The sequence below is a fragment of the Pseudopodoces humilis genome, chromosome 4, assembly GCF_049639895.1.
Source record: "Pseudopodoces humilis isolate 2021_Gansu_Grassland_sample_001 chromosome 4, ASM4963989v1, whole genome shotgun sequence".
NCBI classification, from domain to species: Eukaryota; Metazoa; Chordata; class Aves; order Passeriformes; family Paridae; genus Pseudopodoces; species Pseudopodoces humilis.
The window spans coordinates 60,969,078-60,994,042 of record NC_142203.1 but is presented as its reverse complement, the minus strand read 5'-3'; the positions used below and the strand labels follow the sequence as shown (position 1 = coordinate 60,994,042).

Genomic DNA, 24,965 nt, shown 5'->3' with positions numbered 1-24,965 from the left:
CAGAACTTCTTATGCCATACCTGCAATACTACATGGACAGGCTGGAGAGGGTCCAAAGAAAAGCTACAAAGATCATCAAAGGACAGGGAAGTCAGCCATGTGGGGGAAGGCTGAAGGAACTGGGCTGGTTTAATCTTGAGAAGTCTTAGAGGAGACCATATGTTTCAGTTTCCTTATGTTTCAGTATTTTAAAAGCTGGCTACAGCCACAGAAGGTGGACACTCCTTTTTTATAGTGAGTCACATGCAGAAGGAGCTAATGGTACAACTTAATCCTGTGATGATTTTGGTTAGACACAAGGAAAATTTTTCACAATGTCGTTAAGTCAGCTATTCAAACAATCTCCCCAGGGAAGTGGTGGGTTCCTCACTGTTGGACAGTTCAAAGATTCAGCTGGACAGGGTTCTAGGCCATCTTGTCTAGACTAGACTTTACCAAGAAAGGTTGGAACAGATGGTCTTTGAGGTTGTCTTCCAACCTGGTATTCAATCATGAGGTCAGAGAATTAGGTTTCTTGGCTTGCTTCACCTGCTGTTACATTATTTTGCTAAAAGATGGTTTGTACTCAAAGGGCCTAATCCTGTTGTTAGTGACATAATGTAAGCTAAAGGCAAATTTAACTTCTTAATTCAGTGATGTGGAATTGGGTTCTCTGTTTCCATATGTATCTTACAGATTTAGCAATTATGCAAGAAGATAAATGATATTTCCTGTAAATTAATAAGCTGACCCAAAATTATTTAGAAATTAAGCAAAATAGCGGTAAGTTTTACCCACTCACAACTATAAAACAGTGTTTGGAGTATCAGGTTAGAGTTTGTTTAGTCTTTTTTTTTTTTTTTTTGCTTTGGGTTTTTCTGAATTTGTTAATATCTTGTTATTGAAGTGTTGAATTGGAGCTTTACCATTACAATTAGATTTAGGATTTTTTTCCTCTGATGCCATCAGTTAAAGGATCAGAATTCCAGAATGCTTGCACCAGCCTTGCATTTTTCTGTCTGTTCGTGACAAACCAGCTACTGTACATTCATATAGAGCAGTACAGTCCTTGCCACTGGCAGTCTCTCTGTGACAGAGAGCCTGTAGGCTGACATAAAGTGCAGCCTGTTGTGAACTGCTAAGTGGGAGTCTGCCAAAAACTCAGCAGACAGAACTAATTGGGGAGAAAAAGGATTTTTGTGCCCTCATCTCTTCCTCTTCAATTTTTTTTACAAGACGGATATTGTTAAAGTAACTTGTTTATGTAAGATTTGTCTGCCTCTATTTTCTCATTGCATGAATCATTTTTTAACTTCAAGTCTTGCACTGCAGGTCACTGAGCACTTCCACATGGCGGCTGGCGCAGCACCAAACTCGAGACACGCAACTCATCACAGTTGATGAAAAATTGGTAAGGGTTTTCTACTGAATACTATGATACAGCCTTCAGGGTTATTACTGCACAATAGGCATTCAGTATGGTATTCTGCGTTCTTCTAGGAAAGCCGTATAATTTGAACTATGTAGCAGCAGTCCTTTATACCCTTTAAAAGTGGAACATCAGTAAAACATAAGTATGTGGATGAATATGGCATTCAAAGTGTTAAGCAATGTAAAATGATAAGCACCTTATTTATTATTGTTATATTTTAGTCAAAGACCTGTGTAAGCTATAATTAATAACAAGTTTGTTCTTTTTTAGATTTACTAGTTCCTGAGTAGTGAAATTATACGGAATTTGCCAGCTTCCTGAAATTTTCTTCATTGGTACCATAATACTAAAGATACTGAGTAAAGATACATCATGGAAGATTATTTGTTACTATGCACATACACTCTAGCTTTTGAATATGCATGAAGGTTAGATTACAACTGGAAACAAATGCATAACATTCTTCTGCTAATCAGTACCAGATCAGAAATTTGGCAATCTTTTCTTGTAACTTCTTCCATAATGTGTGGTCTGTTACTCTAGATGCAACCTGACACTTATGTTTACATTATTCAATAGTATCATTTTTGTAAGACTTCTGGGGGGAATGCATCACAGCAGAAGCATGCCTTTCATTGGTTTTCATATCACTTCTGAATCTCCAGGAAAACAATGTTGCTATCATATGTACCAGACAGTTCACATTGTATGTATATTTTTTTTATCCCTAAAGCTATACTAACTACATAAGAAATATTTGGAATTTATATTTATAAATTGTACATTTATAATGATATGTACAAGTTGAGACAGCTGAAGTTTAATGGGCCGTTGGAAAAAACTCACACATTAACAACTCTTTAGGGCTTTTTTCTCTCATTCTTTATGTATAGATGCAGCAATAATAATCTACATACAAGTCAAAAAAATAATCAGTTACTTCATAAATGTCTTTCTGATTTTAAGATGTAGCAGTATAATTTTACATTTAAAAATTAAGGAAAAAATAGTACTTTATTATTGCAAATATGATTATCTTACTGGTCTAGTTGCATAACTTGGGATCAGGAAATTTGTACAGAGATCATGGGTCACTGTGTAAAAAAGAATGAACAAGTCAGTAGACCTACATTTTCCTAAATGACTCCTAAATGCACTAATGTTCTTTACTATTAAAATATACAAGTACGTATACATACTTTTAAATACAGCTTTTATAATGCTTGGAAAGTATCACATTTCTCTATTGTTGCCTTGGGTGATGGATACCTATGTCTGAAAAGACTACAATGGGAAGACAGCTCCACAAAAAAAATACTCTTTCATCTTTCATATTGAATTTAAATGTACATTATCTAAAGTTTAGTGTTGTACATTACCCTGTCTAGCTATGAGAGTTTATACTTCCAGTTGAGTTAAAGTGAAACTAGTTTGAAATACAGCTATTCAGTTCCCTTAGTGTTATTGTAAATACAATGAAAATGGAGTGCATATTTCTGATGTCATTATATGATGTCATTAAGTTGAAAACTCTCATATCATATTTGCTGAGGTTTTTTGATTCTTGTATTAAGTATTTTTATTTTGATACGTATAATGTATCTAAATGAGTATTTAATCTTTATTTCTTGAAGTATTAAGTTAAATGTAGACTTGAATACTGTTACCTTACAATGTTGTGCATGTAGGTCCACATTATAAATGCAAAAATATTTTTTGTTTCTTTTTGAGAAACAAAAAGGAAAATTAGAAACTTCATTTGTAGATTTCATTAGATTCTGGGAATAGTTTCCATAATGTTGTAAATTTATGTTCTTCTAATAGGCAAAAACTATATCCCATCAGCAAGGAAAATTGTTTGATGTGGTTTTCAACTCTTTCAGCATTAGAAGTTCTCCAGACACCAGTTAAGTCTCATGTTAAAGTCGGCTACTGTCATACCTTGTTTTAGGTTGCTGCAATATATTTCCTAATTTTAAGTATGATTAATTACAACCAATTGAGACTAATTTAGTGTATTAAAGTAGTTTTCTATTAATTAAACAAAGCATAAAATCATTATTTCCTTTCAACTTGAATTTAAACTATACTCCAGAAATTGATGCTTGTCATTTAATTGAAAAAGACCTCTTCTATTATAGAATGTTAGAAATAATTAAATCATATTTTGATTGATTTGTTATCTTTGTCCTTTTTTTTTTTTTTAAAGCTGGATATCACCTTATAGGTGCTTTTACTTGCATTTCAGAAAGAACAAGAACAGGTGGAGGAGGGGATATGGTTATCCTTGTTTGCCACACTCATCTTGTAACTTACTTGAAACTGAACCCTTCTGTGGCTTGATATTTACAAGGCTGATAATGTAATGTAATGCTAAGGTTGTTGAAAACTTTTAAATGCATGTCGTAGTGGAATTAGTCTGTATTTCCAGTGCTGTTGTAGACCTTGTATTCCTATGTGTACATGTATATGCTAGAACTTGTTCAACAGAATGATTTGGTTCAAGCAGTGCTAAAATATTCCTTGTGTTGGGAAACACATATTAAATAGAAGAGGATGAGCATCCTGCCAATTAGTAATTAGGCAGTAGTCAGTCACTTTCTTACTGCAGCCTAGACTCTGCTCTGTTGAATACAACATAAAATGTTGAAATAGTAAGAAAACCAGTAGTTAAAACCACATTCGTCACTAGAAGAAAATGTGTTCTCTTTAACGTAAAAGCAGGTAAATTCTTAGCTTGTGTAGAATATATCCAAGAAATTATATTTTTGTCTCAGTTGTTAGCTATTTCCGGTGAATACTGAATAAAATAACTTCTAATGAACTGTAAAACCTGAAGAAAATACCATACAAAATGAACAAAGCTCAAGAGAAATACACTTCTTGCATCACATTTTGATTCTCTGGCCATCAATCATATCACATCATATCATATTCCAAGAGTCTGGACAAATAGTTGTATGAAAAGCAGGTTTTTAAGACCTTGCTTACATTAGGAAATTTGGGCTATAGAGAGCAAAGGCTGTTAGCAGCAAATGTCACTCAGGTAATGTTCCAGATTATTTAGCTGTTTGTGTATATGGCAGCATACATCATTATATTGTCATTATAAAAAGTTGAAGTGAAATGCCTGAAATAGGGACTTGAGCTGTTCTAATTCCTGTGATTTGTTTCAGTTGTTGTGAGTAGGGTGTTTCAATACTGTGTGTAGCTAAAAGTCATCCAATTCGGCATGTGTGCTTTAAGCAGACTTCCCAGTCAGTGCTGGTAAGGCTGCATTGTGGATGTTTAGCCTGGAGTTAGGCACTCTGGTGGAGGTTGCTGTTTGCAGCTGAAAGGTTCCCACAAATACTTGTCAATAAAAGGACATTTTTTATTGGTTAAATGATGATATTTCAAGAATGTCTCAAAATTAGAACTATTGTCAGAAATTATCCATTGCATTGCTAAAGCAGAATATTCAACTAATAATATAGATTCTGTAGCTCAGTGCAAAAATTTTGCAAGAGCAGTTAACAGGGCTTAGTCACTGGGGAGTTGTAGTTACCTCACTGATGTTTTTATTCTTTATCAGGCCAAGATAAAATGAGTTGCTGCCCAGAGTCAAAGCATTCCAGGCCAGTGCTATACAGTGCAGTTTAAATGGTACTAAAATAGTTTTTTCAGCATGGTGAGAGCATCTAGGGGCAGACTATTACAAGAATGAAAGGCCAAACAGAATGATCCTATTAACATTTCATTGCATGTCCTGCAGTGTTTTATCTGTGCTGCTAGTTAACCTTTTCTAAGTAATGGTTCGGAAGTCTTAGTACTGAACCTCAGTAAAGGACCATTTTCTGTTAGACTGTAGACAAACTCAGTGTAATTCATTGAAGATAACTTGTATAAACCAAACTCAGGACAGAAAATATGAACCTTTATTTGAGGGGGAGCATTTCATACTTTTGTAAGGGCACTTAAGATGAGCTGAAGATGCCATATATTGCAGCAGTCTAGGCAAGTGATATAAGTCAGTATGGACGAAGGAAAGGCCATGATGTTGTCTACCCAAATTTTAGTAAATTCTTTCTCAACCCTTCCTCCTGAAAAAAATACTTGCTCATGGCCTAGATAGGTGTACTTTTCACTGGGGGAAGTCTGGATGAGCCAAGAGTTAAGCACTGAAAGGCCAGATCCAGAGAGTGGTGGTGGATGAAGTTAAATCCAGTTGGTACTGATGGTAAGTGGTATGACTTAAAACTGAGCCCAGGGCTCAGTGTCAGAGCCAGTCCTGTTTGATACTTGTATTGATGATCTGATCAAGGGGATGGAGTGCACCTTCAGTCAGTTTGTAGATGCCACCAACTCAGACATGAGTGTTCATCTGCTGGAAGGTAGGAGGGCCCTGTAGGGGCCTGGCTGGCTGATGGGGGTGCTGAGACCAATGGTATGAAGTTCAGCTAGACCTATGTCCTGCTCTTGGGTGTCGCTAAAGGACACAAAATGATTCACAGAAACACTCTCAGTATCAGAACAAAACCCGTGACTTTATTCTCTGACTTCAGCATTTATAGATTCTCAACAATGACCAGGGATTGGATAATTAAGTTACCACCTTTCCAAGCACACTGGTCAGGTGAAACATCCATCAAAAGACGTTTCTTAGAAGGAATGTGATAAACAACTTATTTTTATAGGATTTTCATGGGAAAGTAACTAAAACTGTGAAAACATTATCAGAAGGTTTAATTTTCAGGGCGACACTTGGGTTACAGCAACTTCAGGCAGTGCCACAGGCTGGGGAAGAGTGATTTAAAAAGGACCCCAGGGCACTGGTGGCAGCAGCTGAACATGAGCCAGGCTGTGCCCAGGTGGCCAAGAAGGCCAATGGCATCCTGGCCTGGCTCAGCAATAGTGTGGCCAGCAGGAGCAGGGCAGGGATTGTCCCCCTGTCCTGGGCACTGGTGAGGCCACACCTGGAGTGCTGTGTCCAGTTCTGGGCCCTGACTGCAGGAAAGACACTGAGGGGCTGGAGTGAGTCCAGAGAAGGGCAGGGGAGCTGGGGCAGGGTCTGGAGCACAAGTGCTGTGAGGAGCAGCTGAGGGAGCTGGGGGTGTTTAGTCTGGAGAAAAGGAAGCTTAGATCTTCCTTGTTCTCTTTAACTACTTGAAAGGAGGTTGTAGCCAGGTGAGGTTGGTCTTCTCTCTCAAGCAATTGATAGGACAAGAGGAAATGGGTTGGATATTACAAAAAATTTCTTCACAGGAAGGGGTGTAAAGTATTGGAACAGACTGCCTCAGGATGTGGTTGAGTTGTCATTTCTGGAGATGTATAAAGTTGCGTAGACATAACACTTAAGGACATAGTTTAGTGATGGGCTTGGTTGTTCTGAGTTAACAATTTGATTTGATTTGATTATCTTGCGGGCCTCCACAGTGATTTCCTTGATTCTAATAACTATTGTGAAATGTGTGTCAAGAATCTCAGCAGCTTCCTTTTGGCTGTGTAGAGGTATCATTTAGTGTCTGTTTTAAATCTTTACTACTAGATAATCCAGGAGTGTATTAATAGGATTCTCAGAATATGAACCTTTTCTGAAAAAAGTTGCGGAAACCCTCCAGTCCATTTTTTTCTAGAAGACTGTGTTATTAGCAAACATCACACAGTGTTTTCAGGATTGACTCACAGTTTGTTCACCATCCAAATCCCAATTTTGGCTAGGATTAAAAATTTGTGAAATTGTATAATCTTTGTTTGATTAAAGAACCATAGACTTTACTATAATAAACAATGATAATACTGCAGCTCAGAGTAAAATATACAAACAAGTGAAAAATAGTCTGGAATGATGAAACTTCTTCAAAACTCGATCTAATGGTCTACAGTGCTATGAAACAAAGGACATAGCAAATCAACACTTTAACATGCATTTTAAAGTGTAATCATTGCTTTCCCAAGAACTGAGAATATATAATACACTTTACTCTGAAAACCAAAGCAGTAATGTGTCATAAAATTATGAGTGAGACTGTTTGACATTGCATTGAAGACTGTGTAGGAGCTGTTTTTGCAACTCACTTGGAAGAGAAACACTTGGCAAAGTATGCATTTATTAAGGCTTACTAGATTTTCTTTTATTGAAACTACTATTTCAGCCAAAAATTCTCCAAGCATTACCACTTTGTTAAATAATAAAGATATAGTGGATGTTCTGTGTTTTGGTTTTCAAAATGGTGTTAACCCATTGTTAAACTTAAGCCTTAAGAGTGAATTGAAACTGTTCCTAAATTACCTTAATGGGATGAAAGAATTGCAATAATCTTTCATTTAATCCAGTCTAGCTGCAGTATTTATTCAAGTGGCTACCCTAAAGAATTCAATTCAGGACAGTGTTCCTCTGTAGACAAGGAATCTAACTTACAAGTTTTTCTCTACTTTATATGTATAGCTCTGATAAGGATTCGTCATATTCAAAGCATACAAGGGACCAGGATGGTTACTTCAGTGGGGGTTTAGAGTTGCTCATTCCCTCCCCCTAGGCTCAAATTTTCCTCTTGTGGCTTGTCTTCCCTCTATTTTTTTTCTCTAGATTACATCAGAAGCTTGCATTTTGCTTCAGAATAGTGAAAATGAATAAAAATAATAAAGCTGTTATGTAAAATTAGGCTAATGAAGATTTTTTTCCAGTCTTTACTTTGCAAATACGTTTTGAGAAACAGTTTTCAGTTTTGTGCAAAGGGGCTTTGCATATGAAGCCTGTACTTTGGAGAAGTACTTTCTTCAGTCACAGTTGTGTCAAGTGAACAGGTGATCAGCTTATTTAAACTGCGTTGTACTTGAGGCTTGAGATTTTTAAAACTGTTTTGTTCACCTTTGGTCATCTGCAGTTCTGTGTTTAACTGCTCTGATGTTTGAGTGATGATAGAGGCTGATGAAGATATAAAAAACTACATTCTAGATTTATTTCAAAATAAATTATTTCAATGAAAGTAAAATATTCAAAAGAGAAGACCATTAGGAAGTAAAAATGCAGACACATCTGCTTTAATAAAAATGTCTAATCTAAGAGTGGACTTGCATAGGGTTAAATGCTTAATGGCCTTTACTCTGCAGTCACTGGTAGTTTATGTGTGAACTACATTTTTGCTGCAAAACATAATCTATTAAAAAGTTATTTTTTCTATTTCTCTGTTTTACCCTGCCCACACACCCCCATTTCCTGTCCCACTCACCCTGTGAAGACTAAGAAATACTACTGTGGGGAGGAAAAAGCCTTCTTCAACTTAAAAAAGCAAATTAAGTGAAATGTAATATTTGAAGGGTTTAATGACTCTGAAGATAGTGATAACCTTTCTTATTTCATATACACCATTCTGGTCTGCCACAGTATATATTCATTTCTAAGCATTAATTTTTTTTGGTTTTTTTCTAATAGAAATAGTTTAGCATATTCTTTGTAGTTATGGTTGGTAGTTGCATTTGAGCTTAATTACAGTACAAGCTCAGGTGTGGTTACCAGTTTTGTCTAGTTACATACTTTCAGTACTGCATATTTACTACATTTTTTCTGTTTGGAAATGAAATCCCTCCTCAATTGGAGTATCCTAGCTCAATTCAGTCTGTAGTACTTGCTATCACTTGTTTTTGTAAGCAGCTGTAGTTCAGTGAAGCTTGCAGTGGTTTAGAAAACCCAGTTGACTGATAAAGTGCTTTCTGTAAGAATGTCTGTAGGCAGCAAGTTACTCCCTATGATAAAGAATCATTCTATAACTGACAGTCCAAGTAAAGAAATTGCTATCACCTCTGTTTTTTAAGAGCAATAAATATTGCTGTATTACTAAAGTTGAGTTGAAAATACTTCATGTGTTCAGTTTAGAAAACTGTACATTTTGCAGGTAGCTTAGAACCCCGTATAAAGTGATAGTTGTATCCATGAGGGCAATTTTACTCTCATTCCTATGTAGGTTTATTTTGGGTTTAGGCTGGGGTAAAGGATTTGGATTTCTTTAGTCTAAGGATCTTTTCTTTTGGTACATAGTAGTGCTCTCTCTGCTGGCTGTTTGAAGGAGGAGTGTCTGTGGTTGAGCTTACACAACCCTTCTGAGTGTCTGTTTTGTCTGGGCTTCATACAGCATTATCGTGCAAAAATTTCAAGGCTTCAACCTAGAGTACTTGGTGAAAGTATGTCTTTTTGAAAATTATGTAGGATTTTTTTGGGGTTTTTTTTTGTTTTAATTTCATTACATACTATTTCATTTTCTGTCAGAGAATAATGCTTTTGAAGCGCTTGCTGTGATGGCTGCTCAGAACAAATTAAAGGGTGTCATTGTGCTGTGATTAGTTTGGATTTCAAAGGGTTATTCAACATGCAAATTCTTCCTTGGTTTTGGAAGTCTAAATATGCAAACCATGTTTCTAATCTGCTAGAATGCATACATGTAAGTCATTGATACAACCAAGTAATCAACAGGAGTAAGAAGTAACTTCATTTTTTGGAGCTCTTTTGTTCAATAGTTTTTCTTTTTAAAGGGTGGTCTTTCCATATTCTTGTGAAACAGTTCCATTATCTGAAACATTTCTAAAACACCCTAAACACTAAAGTTAGTATTTATATTATGAAATATTTCTGTAGATGGCATGAATTATTTTTTTTTCTTTTCAGTAATAGTAATAAATTCCCTGTACAGTGCTCATTTTTCTGTGCATTCAAGTGTGTCTTTCTGCATTTCTGTAGTACTAAGCTGTAGATGGACACCACAAATCCTAGCCTAAGAAAGGCTAGAAAACCACAGATCCTAAGAAAGTTGTACAGACATAAAAGCTGTTTCTGGTCAGGGAGTTCTAGCTGAATAATTTTATCAAGTCAGAAAGGAAAAGCTTATGTTGTCTGGAAAGCCTGGTAATTTCATGGGAATCTTTCAACATCTTGGTCATCCTGCAAGAGAGCTTGGAGCTTCTTCAGTCAGCTTTCTGACTCTGCTCAGATCATCAGATGGAATCAGACGCTTTTCAAATTCTTGTAGGCATGTTTGTGAGGTATCTTTGAAGTACTTTCATACTTACTCTTTTCTCAAACTGGAAAAGTTAACCTGCATTAAGTGGAGACATGGACCACGGAGAGAGTATCTGATGTTCAAATCCAGATGCCATTTAGTTCTTGTGTTGTGAAGCACACACTACAGGGAAATTGCTTGTTCTCTTATGTATCTTTCATGGCATTCTCAGTTCTACTAACTCCAAGTTTAAAGCAAAAGAAGGTCTTTGCTGATGGGAAAATAACTTTTATCCTATTACCTGTTACCCTGAAAACTTGGTTAACAGGTAAGACGACCTGTAAGGAATTTCTACAAAGATGCTGGTAAGACCAGCATACCAAAGACAGTGTATTTTTAAAGGTGTTTTAATTATGTTGCAGATACTTCTGAAAAATTATGACTAGCTAGCAATTCTGATTAAAATTTCTGCAGAAGTTGTTGGTTTAATTATCAGTTAATTTTCTGGATGTGCACATAAACTCACGTATAAAAATAAGTAACGGTTTTCGTATGTAGGCCAACAATTGTGTATGTGAAGTTTTTACTGAGTATCATATTAATGGAGCAGAAGCTGGTTTAAGATAAATATTGTAGCTTGCACTAGTATTTTATTATTTATTCTTGTGGTTGTATTTTTTCTTAAGACCACATTTCTGTTGCTGTGTTGACTCTGCATTCTTGAGTCATTCTGCATCTATTGAGTCAGAAATTGAGTATCTTCTGTCTAATGTCTAGTTTCAGTACAAAGTCTTACTTTTTTATCATCATTTAGTAAACAAAATTGTACATTGTACTCTCCTTTGATTTTTTTTCCCAACAGCAATAGAAAACTAAAAGGAAACATGTAGAGTTATCAAGTTGAATTTATTTGATGATGGATTTCTCTCAATTTTATTGGAAGGTATAAGACCGTGATTTCTGTCCTGTAAGTAAAGGCCAAGCATGTAAAGGCCAAACCACTAATTAGCTAAAACTAGTCTTGAAGTAATACTAATATGTTCTAGTTATGATTCAGCCTTTTTTAGAGGGAGATTGTTGAAACCATCAATTTTAACTGGCTATATAGATAAATGTAAAGAATCCCATTTTGTCCAATGGTATTAAGGAGTATTTTACTGATAACATTGAAACAGTTGAAGCCCCATCAACACTTTCCATCCCCACCAGGAAGTAATGAGTGTGCTACTGTTAGAAAAGAACCTTCTAAAACACAGTTAAGGTTTAAAAGCTATATGCACTAATTAACAAAATACAGTGAACATTTAAGCTGTTAATAGCCGCAACATCCCTGATGCATAGACCTTCAATATGCTAACACTGCATAACAGTTCTCTATTGTGCATCTCTTTAATGAGGGTAACTGTGTCAGTTCTTTTCTTGCTTCACTACCTGCTGTGTATGGAAATTATGTACACTATTTAGCACTTTCTTTCAACTTCTAAAGTGCATGCATATTACATAGAAGCATTACATCCTGCATTAGGGTAAGGGGCAGCTTTTAATAGGTCTGATTTCCTTGTAGTTTCTTAAGTGCAACTTTTCTTCTTCTAAAAAGCATGCACTAACAGGGATTTTGCTCTAAATTTGCATTTCTTGATTGGGGATTTGCTTCTGTTTTTCTCTCCTATGTCTCACACCACTTGTAACTGTATGGGCAAAGATCTGTTACAGAAATCATTTCCTCTGTGAAGGAGATGTGAAGAATAGAGGACATGCATTACAATGAAGGCAGACACTGGTTGAATTTCTTGATACTCCTAGTAGCAGACCATACAGTAGTGTCTGTCAAGCTAAACTTTAAAACACTACTTTTTGCCTTTTTTTCATCCTCACCTTTGATAAGTACCTTTTCTTTTATAAACAGAAGCCTAAGTAGTTGGCTGAATTTTAAACCTTAAAGTTAATTGTTGCTCCATAGCTACCATTCAATAGGGAATTAATTAATTGGTAGTTGTGAGGTGAAAGGAAAAGAACACTAGAAAATGCATGATAATGGGATTTAAATTTTAGTATTCTTTGCTCTAGCTTCCAGCCCTGGGACACTGTTAGTTAGTTAAAACTGAATTCACAATTAATGTTTCATACACTGTAGTGACAATCTTTCTTATTATTTCATCATAGAAAATCTTAGCAGAGTTATCAGTACCTGAGATGTTGCTGTACATGCAAATGGGTACTCAACAGCACAGACCTTAGAATATTTGCTGTCCAGGTTAGATTAAGAATTGACCAAGGTGTTCCTGCCTCACAGCAGCAATTCCAGTACCTGTGTGTAAGTAGTTTCCTTAGTTCCCTTCAGGCTCTGAATGTTTTACTCCCTTGGGTCTTTTGCAGCTTCAATGGATAAGGGAGCTTTGAGAAAAAGCCACATATTTAGCATCAATTGAAACCCTTTCCAAAAGCTGAAGATTATGAAACAGGTGGTACCTGTATTTGAGAACTCTACTGGGGCCTTATTGGGAAATCTTCTTAATTGGTACTTTAAAGGAAGCTTTGTAAGGTTTTCAGATGGGCATAATTTTTAAGTTTCTTATTCCTGAAAGCAGCAACCTTGAAAAATTAATTTAAGGTTTATTTTGTAAATACACATAACTTTTAGTGAGTGTTAAAAGTAAGTACTTTATTAGAATGGCATCAGAAACACACAAAAAAATATAAAAATTATTTCCAGTACACAAGAGCAGAATGAGTTTTGGCTTTTGCTTCAGTTATGAAGACCTCATCTGGAACTGCTGGTTAAGGCTCCTGGTGTCCATGATCAAAACTGCATTTAATAGGCAATAAATCATGTAATGATTTATGAATTAAAATAAATCAGTAATGAATAATTCACCAAGATATTATTGAAATCCTGTGTTTAGTTTTGCAAGACAATCTGTTTTACTGTGACTTATGCTAGGATTGTATTATAAATAATCAGACCTGCAACTGAATAAATTATGTTTGAAAAACATGTCATCACTGAACTCCAAGTAAACTACAATATGCTATATATTTAATAATAGTATATACAAAATTGAACTAACTGGGTCAATAGGTACAAAGTTCTTTATCCTAGCTAGTGTCTATCTGCTAGTACTTCTGTCTGTGTTCTTTCAAAGTTCTTTCCTGCCTGTTCTCTTGTTTTCCATTGAGAAATATTGTCTGTAAGAGTAGTTGCTTATGGTAGTACAGTAGGAAAGTGTTGCCATCATAAAAATTATTCTAAGAGAAATCAGATTGTTTCAGTTGGTTGGTTACCCTCTTTCATTTTCTAAATGCAGGTAAATTAAGACAGCCTCTTTTTTGATTTGAAGGTCTGTCATCAAAAAATACATCTGTAGTCTTATTCTTTCACTAATTGATTTTCTTGCATGTTCTTTAATCTGAGCACTGTGAATTTCTAGTAGATTGAAATATATGCCCTGTAGAAAACTATTTTTAAAAGGTCTCACAAAAAGACCTAACCACTTGTCTGTGTGCAAGCAAAAGATTTGCTTACATACCTTGGATGACTTGTAGAAAGTATACTTTCTCTAAATATTGTTGGGTTAGAAGAAAAAGTAATTTGCAAGATCTTCTGTAGTTTAGACTTCTTTCAATCATGTTCAAGATAATCATGCTGTTTGTCATTTCAGCAGTGTAAAGAACATCACATCTACACTGAGATCCCTCTTACGAGTACTAGTAGCAACATCCATCCATTTTTATGAAATATACTCTTTGCCCCTGTCTGCCCCAGTTTTCCTCTATTTAATAATGATTTTCTTAATATAGATATATGGAGAAACCAAAGTGTGAACACAGCTATTTGATTTCCTTTATTTTTAACATCTTTTTATTTATCCAGATGATAATCTACACAGCTAAGATACACTGTTACAGGAAAATAAATACAGTATTGATAAAAAGTACGTTTTTGTTTCTTGCAGTTGTTTCTTGGCAGAAAAATTACACTGAACATAAGAAATAATCTGTCCGTGCTGAAAGTGGGACTTAGATGTTTCATTTAATTTTAAAGTTTGTAAAATGTTGTTTACTTGTCCATCAGAACGCAGGCTAAATGGTTGGTAATTTTTGCAAGTGTGTCAAGAAAAATGCCTCTCTGTTTTGAGTCTTGTCAGGGTACTGAGAAGTGCAAAATCTTATATTTTTGTTTTTCTTTTCAGTGTTATAGTTTAAACTAACAAAAGCACAACTCAGCAGCTTTTCCCATAATTTGCCACTAATCGCTTCTATAAATACCAATTTTCTGTGACTTTTGGAGGAGATGTGCCTAGAAAATTTGGGAATGTACTGCAGACTTCAAGTGAAGTGTCCTAAAGATATGAAAGAAGAGCTGGTGAGAAGGATGTTTTATAGTTACCACTGTGTAGTCATGTTCTAGTTGTTATTCCCGTTAGCTTTTTCCTAGGGTTTTTTTTCAAATCACAGAGATCCTTGTTTAATGGTGTGGGAATGTGTTAATGCCATTTTATTTGTAGTATTTGTAGTATTTCATGCAAGCAAGTATGGAATAATACTGAGCATGTAAAATACTGGGAAAGTGTAGTGAGCCTTAGGAGCAGGACAACAGGGAAGTTCTCAAGGTGTTTTTGCAACTGCAGTGAATGCTCAGACATCGTGGTTGCTATAGTATGGCCTTAGTTGTGAAATATAAACTGATTAATAGAAATGCTGAAGCTACCAGTGCTTGTTTTGGATGCTGACACTTCCTCTGCATAATGGCAGTCAGCAATCTAAGAAGTATTATAGTGGACTTAGCTTGATACCAGTAATGTGACTGTTTCTGCTTCAGTTAGACCTACTTTTCTTCATTTTCAGTTTCTCTTTAGTTTTTACAAAACTGCTTGTGAAAAGAGATTTTCTTAAAATGGAACCTTTCATGAAATCTGTGTTATTACCAATTTCTGTTTCCCATTTACAGTGTTTGGTTTTCTTTTTAAAAATACAGTTCTTTAGGTGCTTTTTTCTGCTTCTTTATTGATCATTCTGCAGGATGGCTACATGGGAGAATATCTTATGAGTAATACCATGTTGTTCATCATTTAATGTGATAATGCAAAATGATTGTGAAGCCTGAAAGAAAACTGTATCCTGTGTGATACAAAGTTTCCTAAGGGCAAATATGCTTTTTCCCCTTGTTTTGTCTGTAGCTGTTAGATAAATGTTGTCTGACCATGTTTAGTTCATTCTGCTCCATTTTTCCATTTGCAGTTTACATAGAAGATTCTGTTCTCTTGCATTTCCTTAAAAAATACTGTACTGAAATGTAGAAACATAAATGTTCTATCCTGACTTACAGTTAAGCAGCTGAGCACATTAAATAAAAACCTTTTTTTCACAGCAGCTACTTTGTGGGTATTATGCAAGATATTCTGTGCTTTGATATAACAACTTCTAAATAAAATGAATTGCAACATGAGTTTATAGCAAAACTTTACGTAGCTAGTCTGGTAAAACACGTTGGAGGTGGGGAAGAGAGCAAGCTGTTGTAAACTCCAATAAAGTATGGAAAACGTCTACTTTCTCTCCATTCTAACAAGTGTAAAACTATTGAGGTTAAGTAGGTGGGGCAACCGGAAGTAATTGCTAAGGCCAGTGGCATTTTTGTGGTTTAATAAAGGCAGAAGCTAATTATTCAGTTTTTATTTATGTGAAATGATGCCAAAAAGGAGGTTCCTGTGGAGCAGCTGCACTCCTTCAGTGTTACCCTAATTTACCACAGACACAACTGTCACAAATAGAACTTTTAAACTTGATATATAGCCACGAAAGTAAGGAGCCCTTTGTCTGGAATGCATGCAGAAGAACTCCTTTATACAAATCAACCGGCAGATGACGGACAATGATGAAAATTTGATTCTTTGAAGTCATAATGGTCATTGAAATGTGTGAAATTCTGGTATTGAAAAGAGAGCGGCTAGCAAGACTCTAAATCCTGGGTGGTTGCTGGAAGCTTGCTGGGAGGTTTTTCTGTGTTTTGACATCAACTTCCCATTGCTTGTTCCCTGTTTCCTTTATTAAAAAAAAAAAAAAAAAAAAAAAAAGAAAAAAAAGGGGGAATGCTAAACTGTAGGTAGTTAATAGTGGTTATGTACAGTTTCTGTCTTCATGGTGAAAGAAATGCCATAGAAGAAACATGACACCTTTATGCACACCTGACCCATCTATTCAAAACCATTTGTTTTCAGAGCTACTTTCAATCATTTTGTCCCTCTCCTTTAATTAGAGAGTTCCATTTCTTGTCCCCTTTGGAATTTCTGCTATTAGTGGACTACTTAAAAGAAGGAAATTCTCGTTTCCTTTAAAAGTCATCTTCATGCTGAATAGTGCTTTCATTGACATTGCCTCTCTGAATCAGTTTTTCTTATTGCTGCATAGCACATTTTGTTTGTTACTACCCTTTCCAGAACAGCTTTAGAAGGCTTTCCACAAACATTCTTAAATAATGTAAGTTGTAATAAAGAAAAATGCCTCTGTTTGTAAGAAATTTTATGTGATTTCTGCTCTTCAAAAAAAGTGTTTTGTCCCTTTGAGCTTATTTCAAGAAGGGGCAAAATGCCTCAAAATTAGTCCTAAAATCTTCTCGAGTTACAAAAAAAAATTGAGTTTACGATTCAAATAATATATACATATTAAGAAAAACAGAATGTCAGAATTCACCTTTTAGTTGGCAGACAGTTTTAAAAATGTGAAACAGGGTTGTTAATTTTTAGTAAACCTATGCAGTTGAAATCTCAAGTCTTTTATATTGTCAACTAATATCTTTTAGATTTTGAATGCTGAACACCTCACTACTATCTTAATATGCTAATACAGCAAAATTCATTAAGGAACACTTAAAAAAAAAACCAGCTGTCAAAAATATCTTTGTTTTGGAAAGTTGGTTCACAGGTAGTTTCAGTGAGAACTTAAACTCAGAACAAAGCGCTGAAGACCCAGTAAAGAGTTCAACCCAATGCAGCATAGTTCTTTTCAAGTATTATATTGTTTTAATGGCATCTTGGAGCGGGAGCTTTAGCCCATTGAAATGTCGCTTAAAGGACAGGTTCTTCTGTCACTAGCTGGAGCTGTGTGGATGAAATGATCACAATAGAGTGTTGTAATGCATTTTAAAAGTGTGAGAAATCAGTTTGTCTAGACTAAGAGTGCGCCTACAGGGAATAGGAATCTTAGAGCTTCTGTGCTCTTTAGGTGTCAAGTATGTGATAGATGCCAAGCCTTTTTATTCCATATCTTTGGCAACAGCTCAGCTATGCTACAGTACCTTACATGTCTACAGCAAGCAAAATCAGTGATTTTATGTCAGGACAACTTGAGCTTCAGCAACCAGAAACTCATTGTCCTAACAACTGTCAGTTCAATTGCCAGCTTTTAAAATGGGGAAGATATCAATAAACGATTGCTAGATTCCCAGAAGGCATGTAAACTCTAACTATAATGAATGCAACTATGGAGAGCTAGCAATACCATGTAGATATTTCAGTTTTGGAAAGCAGGCAGGTTTTAGTTTTCAGTTTGAAGATTTTTGTGGGATTAATCCTATATTATTAGTGAAATAACCTTGATTTAGAGCCAACTGAGTGCCCAAAAAAAAACATGGCTTGAAGGGTTTATCTGAGGTTTTGGTTTTACTTTCATCCAGATAAACAAGTCTAAGCATTTCTTTACTATCGTAATCTCATAAATATAGCATTTTTTGATTTTTACCCTCCTTTTAGGTTGCGTTCTGTATGCACCGTGTAATATTTTTATGATTTTCTGATGTTAAGTCATCAAAAGAGAAAATAGTATATGTCCATAATGTTTTTCAACATAGTATCATTATTTTTGTAGTTCCAGATTATTCTAGAAAAATTCAAAAACTTCTAAATCTGAAGCATAAAATTTATAATGGATTTATGAGATGCTGACAGTAATAATAGTTTAAAAAAAATTGAGATATTTTGAAGTTTACATATCTGAAAATATTTGATCATAACAAACCCAGTATTTTTGCATATGCCATACTGTTTAAGAGCAGAAAAAAGATGTTTTGTGAATGTTACTACATTTTCTCATGTTTGTTAAATACAGAAATAAAGGCTTGTATTTCAGCCTATTCGTATAAATAAACAAGCTGAAATGTTGAATCCCCACCAAACTTTACTGCAGGTAAAAACTTCTTTTTGTTAAACAAAGCACTTTGCCTATTCAAATCAGAAAAATTTAAGCAAATTCCTTCCTAAAGTGCAGTTGAAGCTTCAGAAGTGAAAAATGCCAGTCTGTCAGAAGGTATTTTTACATGGAATGTAAATGGTATTATTACTGGAATGTTGCAACATTCCAGTAGCTGGTACTGCTTCTCTTTCATATCACCGTTAGATTGATATTAAAAATAAGCATGACTTGGTCCTAATGAAGGCATTTATAATGGAATTATTAAGATACTTTGACAGTTTCTTGTGGTAGTTTGGGTAGAAATGTCAGAAGTTGGAAAGCTAGTGTGAATGCTCATTTGGTACCCCTGCTGTCCTAATTGCAAATGGAAGTCAAATGCTTTAAACTTCCTCCCTTTTATAATTTTAAGGGACTGATCTCCCAAAATTTCTGAAGTAAAATTGAAAATGAGAACTGCTGTATTTCAAAGGATAGTCTGGTGACTTTATCAGGAAGTTTCAAGTTTGCCACAAAGCAAAATCCTATAAAGTTTGTAGGTACATTTATGTAAAATGACAGTTTTCTATTTAAACTTCTCTTTTCATTCAAGTCATGGCAATACTGTCAAGATGAGTTCAATACGCCCAAAGTTTTGTGGCAGCTTTCTGGACTTCTACCAGTTTACAACTTGTTCCTGGAGAGAGAGAAGAGGAGGGAAGGGGAGGGCAGGGAGGGAGACTGAGGAGCTCCCACTGGCCTTTTAAGTATGTAAGGAACAGGAGTAGTTCAAACCTCCTTAGAGATGGATTTGATTTTGACTTCAGTCTTTACTAGGGTTAACTGACAGGTTAATTTTGCATAATTACTGTTTAGTTTTTAGCAAGAATGTTCACTTTAATTATATCAGATGCTGCTGAGGGTAATTTTTCACAGCAGTTCTTGTGAGGTTTTTCCCTATTTTATATCTTTGTTAAAGTCAGTTAATATTTTTAGGCTGGTTTGAAGGATTTGTCTTTGTTAGGTTATGGAAGGCTCATCCCTCCCTTGTAGAGGAGGGCATCCTACTATTGATTATATACAATGTTACAAATTTTTTTTTTTTCTTTGAAGGTTGGCATCTCCTAAATCATTTTGTCCTTCACAAATATACTGAAGACTGTTGCCATCATCAAATGTCCTTCTCTTGATCTCAAACATCAACAGAAGAACTGACTGTCAAATGCTGAGTCATAACTTGAAACATGAAGAGGGGGTTAACTTTATTTAATAACTAATGGCTAGAGAGATAAGAGCTGAATTCTAGTACCTTCTCTGCAGTCTCAATCAGTAGTATATTGTGGAAAAGATACTACCTTCTGCCTCTTCCTTCATGCTAAGGATAATGTCTTGAGTCAGTAGAGGTGTTGGTGTCACTTAACAATATACAGTTAAGTCCAAGGGAAAGCACTTACACTGCAGCACATACTTGGCTGGCAAATATTTTGGTGAATAGTCCTGTACATACGAGTTTGGGCTCCTAATGCTAATGTAGAATATTGGAATTTGTCAGTGTTTCAGTCAACACTCTAATATTTTCCTAAAAGAAGAAAGCATTTGCATTTTTCCACATTGGCTTTAGCTGGTACAAGTTGAAGCAGTCCTGACTTTGCAGCTGTGGACAGAGAGGGATGGGGAGAAGTGTCCTGTCCCTCCTCTGGCTCTAGTTGTTTTGAAAGTTGTAGAATCTAGTTGTAGATGAAAGATGAGCAAGTTCAGGTAACTGATCCAAGCAAAATCTAACTCAGCCAGGGGAAGCAGAATGATAGCAGCCTAACATGTATCACCTTCAGTTGTGTTCATCTGAAATCATAATGTATTTTTCTAAATTTTTTTTCAGCTTTTGTAATTTTAAAAATAAACCATGGATTTATGTAAAAGCATAAGCAGTTTTATTTTACAAGTCTCTTACAATCCGTTTTTTAACAAGTAACATTATGTTTTTTTCAGGATATCACTACTTTAACTGGTGTTCCAGATGAGCACATCAAAACCAGAAAAGTTCACATTTTTGTTCCAGCACGTAATGCAATGCAGTCAGGAGCTAACAATACAAAGAAGTGGAAGATGGAATTTGATAACAGGGAGCGCTGGGAGAACCCTTTAATGGGCTGGGCATCTACGTGAGTACTTACTGAATTTGAAAATACTTTTCTTCTATATTTGGCTCTCAGTAGTAATCTAAATTTGAAAAATCCTTTCTACCTGTAAATCTGATTGTGTTATAACAGTACTTACAGGAAATGGTTGGGTTTGTTTATTGTATGATTTATGATCTGTTAAGTTTAAAAGCAGATTTTTAAAGCTCACAATATCATCTGGAAGAGTTTGAAAAAGATGTTAACAGGAAGACATTTCAATGATTACACTGTGGTGATGTTACTGTGTGGCAGAATCAAGGCCAGAAGGTCTTCAGTTACATAAAGTAGTAAATTCTTCTCAGCTCTCAGTTGCATCTTTTAAACAAGAACAACAATATTCTGGATTTTTTTTATCCTGAGGATCTAAACTAAGGAGTCATGACTAATTAAAAAAACCACAACAAGCCCAGCTATTTAAAATATTACTCTATTTGTTAAAATATTGTCAATATTCTTAGCATTAAAACTTCTTAAATACACAGAAAATCCAGAAAAGTACTACTCTTAGCTAAATATACTGTAACTTGGAGATACAATTACAACTTGTATGCATCTAATTTTTAATTCTTTTTTTTCCTTATATGAATATAATACCTGCTTCTCACGGTGTGGTTAGAGTTCATGTAGATTCTGAGAACTCTGCCAGCAATTCCTCTGACAATATTGTAATTTTGATTTGAAGCTGTCTTCTTTGAGGCATATTCAGAATAGTTAATTATTAGACATAAGCCAAAATCAACCACTAGAGATTATTTTTCAAACTTCAGAAAGAATACAGTGTGTGTTACTGAAAATACCTGGCTACAATCATATTAGCACTTACCATCGAAGAACACAAAATTCTATAAAAAAACCCTTAAAAACCTTAAACAGTAAATAATTTGAGGTTGCATTTTTTGAGATGTATTAACATGCTAAATCCAGTCACAGAAATTATATATATAAATATATATATATAAATATTTTATATATATGTAAGTGTATCCAGAAATTTAGTTTAAAGTAACTCTGAAATCAAGTCTTCCTGTTGCATTGATTTCTCATAAAAATTTGAGAAGGCTCTACATACGTTTTTATTTTGGGGTATGGAAAGGAATTTCTCATGGGTAAGCAAGTAGAATAAAAAAAAGTGCTCTGTTGAGAATTGACACTGCTAGGTTAAAGGTTTTGTAAATTAGTTTGTATCCATTAATTTTTAAGGCATTCTTGTAAAAACTGTTAGTGTACACTCTTGTGTTATCATTCAAGACCCAAAAATACCTAAGAAGAGTTTCTCCTCTGGAGATTTAAATTCTGCAAAGAACATTTCTTAGACAGTTTTCCATTTACTTTTGAATAATGTAATGAGATTAGTGGGTTAGAGCTTTTTAGGCTATACATATTAAAGCTCTTTTTTCTCTGAACTCGATATACTTACTTACCTGTAAGTCTTTCTTATATTTCTGTCATTTTGCAGTCTTATTTGGGGCTGGAGGGGTTTTTTGCACTTGTTTCATGGCTATTTATCCAAGATAAATAGGCAATAATTTTTATAATTGTAAGATAAAAGATAATAAAAAAAAAATAAAAGTCAATAACTGGATAAATTATCCAGTTATAGATGTAAGTAAAATGGACCCATGACATTTTTATTTTTTTTAATTGAGAGGTTTTGTTACGAGTAAGCCTAAAGACAGTTCTTGGGCACACCTTTTAATATAAAGCTGTAAAGAAAGAAATGTGGGAAGTGTGAAGTTTTCATCGTATGAGATCTCATAAGAGAACAAAATGTGGAATCCTAATTTTCAGTGACTGGTAGAACAATTGGGGGTAGGCATAAGAAATTCTGCAGCACTGATACTTCTCACACTATCAGTGCATCATGCTGGACATCCTGAAATCCAGTTTTCTCGCATGATAGCTCATTTATGGAAGTAAATCAGAAATGTACTTAGATTGAATGAAAGATGATTCCACATAAAACAGTACTAATTATTTCTACACAATTCTCATTTCCCAGCTGCCTCTGGACAGGCACTAGTCCCTCACTACACTTCCGACTTAAAGCTTCTTTGTTCCTTTTTAGCAGTGTTGAAAAGATTTTTCTAGCTGAATCATGGAAGAGAATAATGATAAGCAAAAGTTGTCACAATATTGCAGTACAGTGGGGCTACTTGATTCTCCACTGGTCGTGTCATCAATTAACTCTTAGTTCCTAATTCACTTAACTGCCATTATAAGAGAAATCTTTAAATATCTTAAAGAGACACTATCACAATGGCTTGCAAAAGTGTAATTTCTGTCTTTATCCTGGGGTTTTTTGTTCGTTCATGGTGTGTTTTTTATTTGTTTGTTTCTGGTTTTTTTATTGGGGAATATATTGGATGTATAGTGAACTCCATTTTTCCATGTGTACATCAGATAAAATTACACTGTTGTCTTTGCTGGAAGCGAGATTCCCCCTTTTCCCCTCCCCCTTTGCCAGTCACAGGCTTTGTCCTTTATTGTAAAGAGTTCAGTGTATCTTCACTCTTTTCTCTTCATTTATCCTTCTAGGTTCAAAGAGAGAGCAGTTGAGAGGCAGCTTCTTCAATAGTTTGTTGCAATTTGGTCTTGTCTCTCCAGTTGTCTCCCAGGCTCATAGGCAGTGTTGTCTCAGGGAGGTTTTATCTATCTTTGTGTTGCTACAACCAGTATCTCATTTCTTTAAGAGTTAGAACTCGTCTTTTTTTTTTGTCTTTTTTTTTCATCCTTCGTCATTGTTCTTAAATTGAGCTTTTATAGCAACAAATAAGGCAATTTTGTATTTTAACTGAGAATGTAATTTGTTTTAAAAACCTTTACGGTGTTTCATTCATGCAGTTGAGGAATAGCTGGTCATCTAAAGCTAACCACTGTGTAATTAGTAAGCTAGCAGTTTGCATTTTGGAGCTTCATTTTCAGTTGTGGCCTGTGATCTGCTTGCTGTGTAGGAATAAATTGTGGGAGTCATGTGACTTCAGCCTAAGCAGAACTTTCAATATTTTTTTATGTACTTTTCAGTTCATGGTTAATTCCTTCTCTGCTTACTTTAGTGTTCTGCTCTTTTCTGTCGGAGATTATTCTTCCCCTAGCTGCTTTACAGACTCTTGGTCTCCTTGAAATGTTCAGAATTACCTTAAACGTCCTGATCTTACAAAAAGAGAGGGATTTTACAGATTTAAATTAAAGAGAGTCTTGCAGAGCACTTACTCTCAGTAAGTACTCACTCACTGAACCTCAGCAAGTGGCTAGATGTGTTTGTCTAACAACCCAATTAATTTTTACAAGTGATTGTGAGGGAAATTTAATGTGATGAAAGATTAAAACAATTCTTTGCAGAAAGTAAGTGTTGACCCTGAAAATAATTTTAAAAAGTCTTTTGAATGGTTTGTGAGTTGGCGTACTAACTGAGTTGGTGAGCTGTGTGTAATACAGCATTTGATTTTACATTTGAGATACAGATGTATGTTTTTTCTATTTCCAATATGCCTAAAAATTGTCATCTGATTACTTACAGAGCTGATCCTTTATCCAACATGGTTCTTACTTTCTCTACTAAAGAAGATGCCATTGCTTTTGCTGAAAAAAATGGTATGTATTTTATGTATGGGCTATGAGGGGTTCATCCTTCCATAGGCAAATGGATGTCAAAGTATTAACAACAAAATAAGTTCAAGATGAAGTACCTTCCCTCCATTCTGCAGAAGTGGTAGACTACTAGCATTCTACATGAGGAAGAAAATGGGAAGGGGGGTTATTTCCAGGGGTCTTGAAGGCATTGAATCTAGACTTTCCACTCTCTAGAAAGGTGTTTCAGCCATTAGTATTATTATTAATATGTAATACTAATATTAAAATGCTTTTATGAGTATCTCTGTTTTGAATGAGAGCTGAGTGAGACCTTGCTTGTGTCTTGGAGGAAACCTGATACTTTAGGTGTTTCCCAGGCTTGGTGCTCCAGCTGCATGGCAGTGTGATCTTTGCTCAAAGGCTTAACATGAGCATCTCAGTTCTTACTAAGTGAGACTGTCAGAGTTCTTGTGAATGTCTGATAATCAGAAAAATTAAAATTAAATTACTACCAAGTAAGCATGTTGGACTTCATTATTGGCTGTGTTGTAGCATAGATTTATTATAAAAGGAACCCAAAAGGATCATTAAGTCCAACTCACTGCTCCTCACAGGACTACCTAAAAGCAAACTGGGAGACTTAAATGATCACCCAGATACTCACTGAACCCC

General features: G+C 35.1%; 1 protein-coding gene across 1 annotated transcript in view; it reads left to right on the top strand.

Moving 5' to 3' along the window:
* Positions 1-24,965, top strand: part of NDUFS4 (NADH:ubiquinone oxidoreductase subunit S4) — a 48,190-nt gene that overhangs the window by 19,419 nt on the left and 3,806 nt on the right. The window contains exons 2-4 of the mRNA XM_005531149.3: positions 1,312-1,390; positions 20,533-20,705; positions 24,241-24,314. Coding sequence (XP_005531206.2) covers positions 1,312-1,390; positions 20,533-20,705; positions 24,241-24,314 — 326 coding nt within the window. The remainder of the gene's footprint in view (positions 1-1,311; positions 1,391-20,532; positions 20,706-24,240; positions 24,315-24,965) is intronic.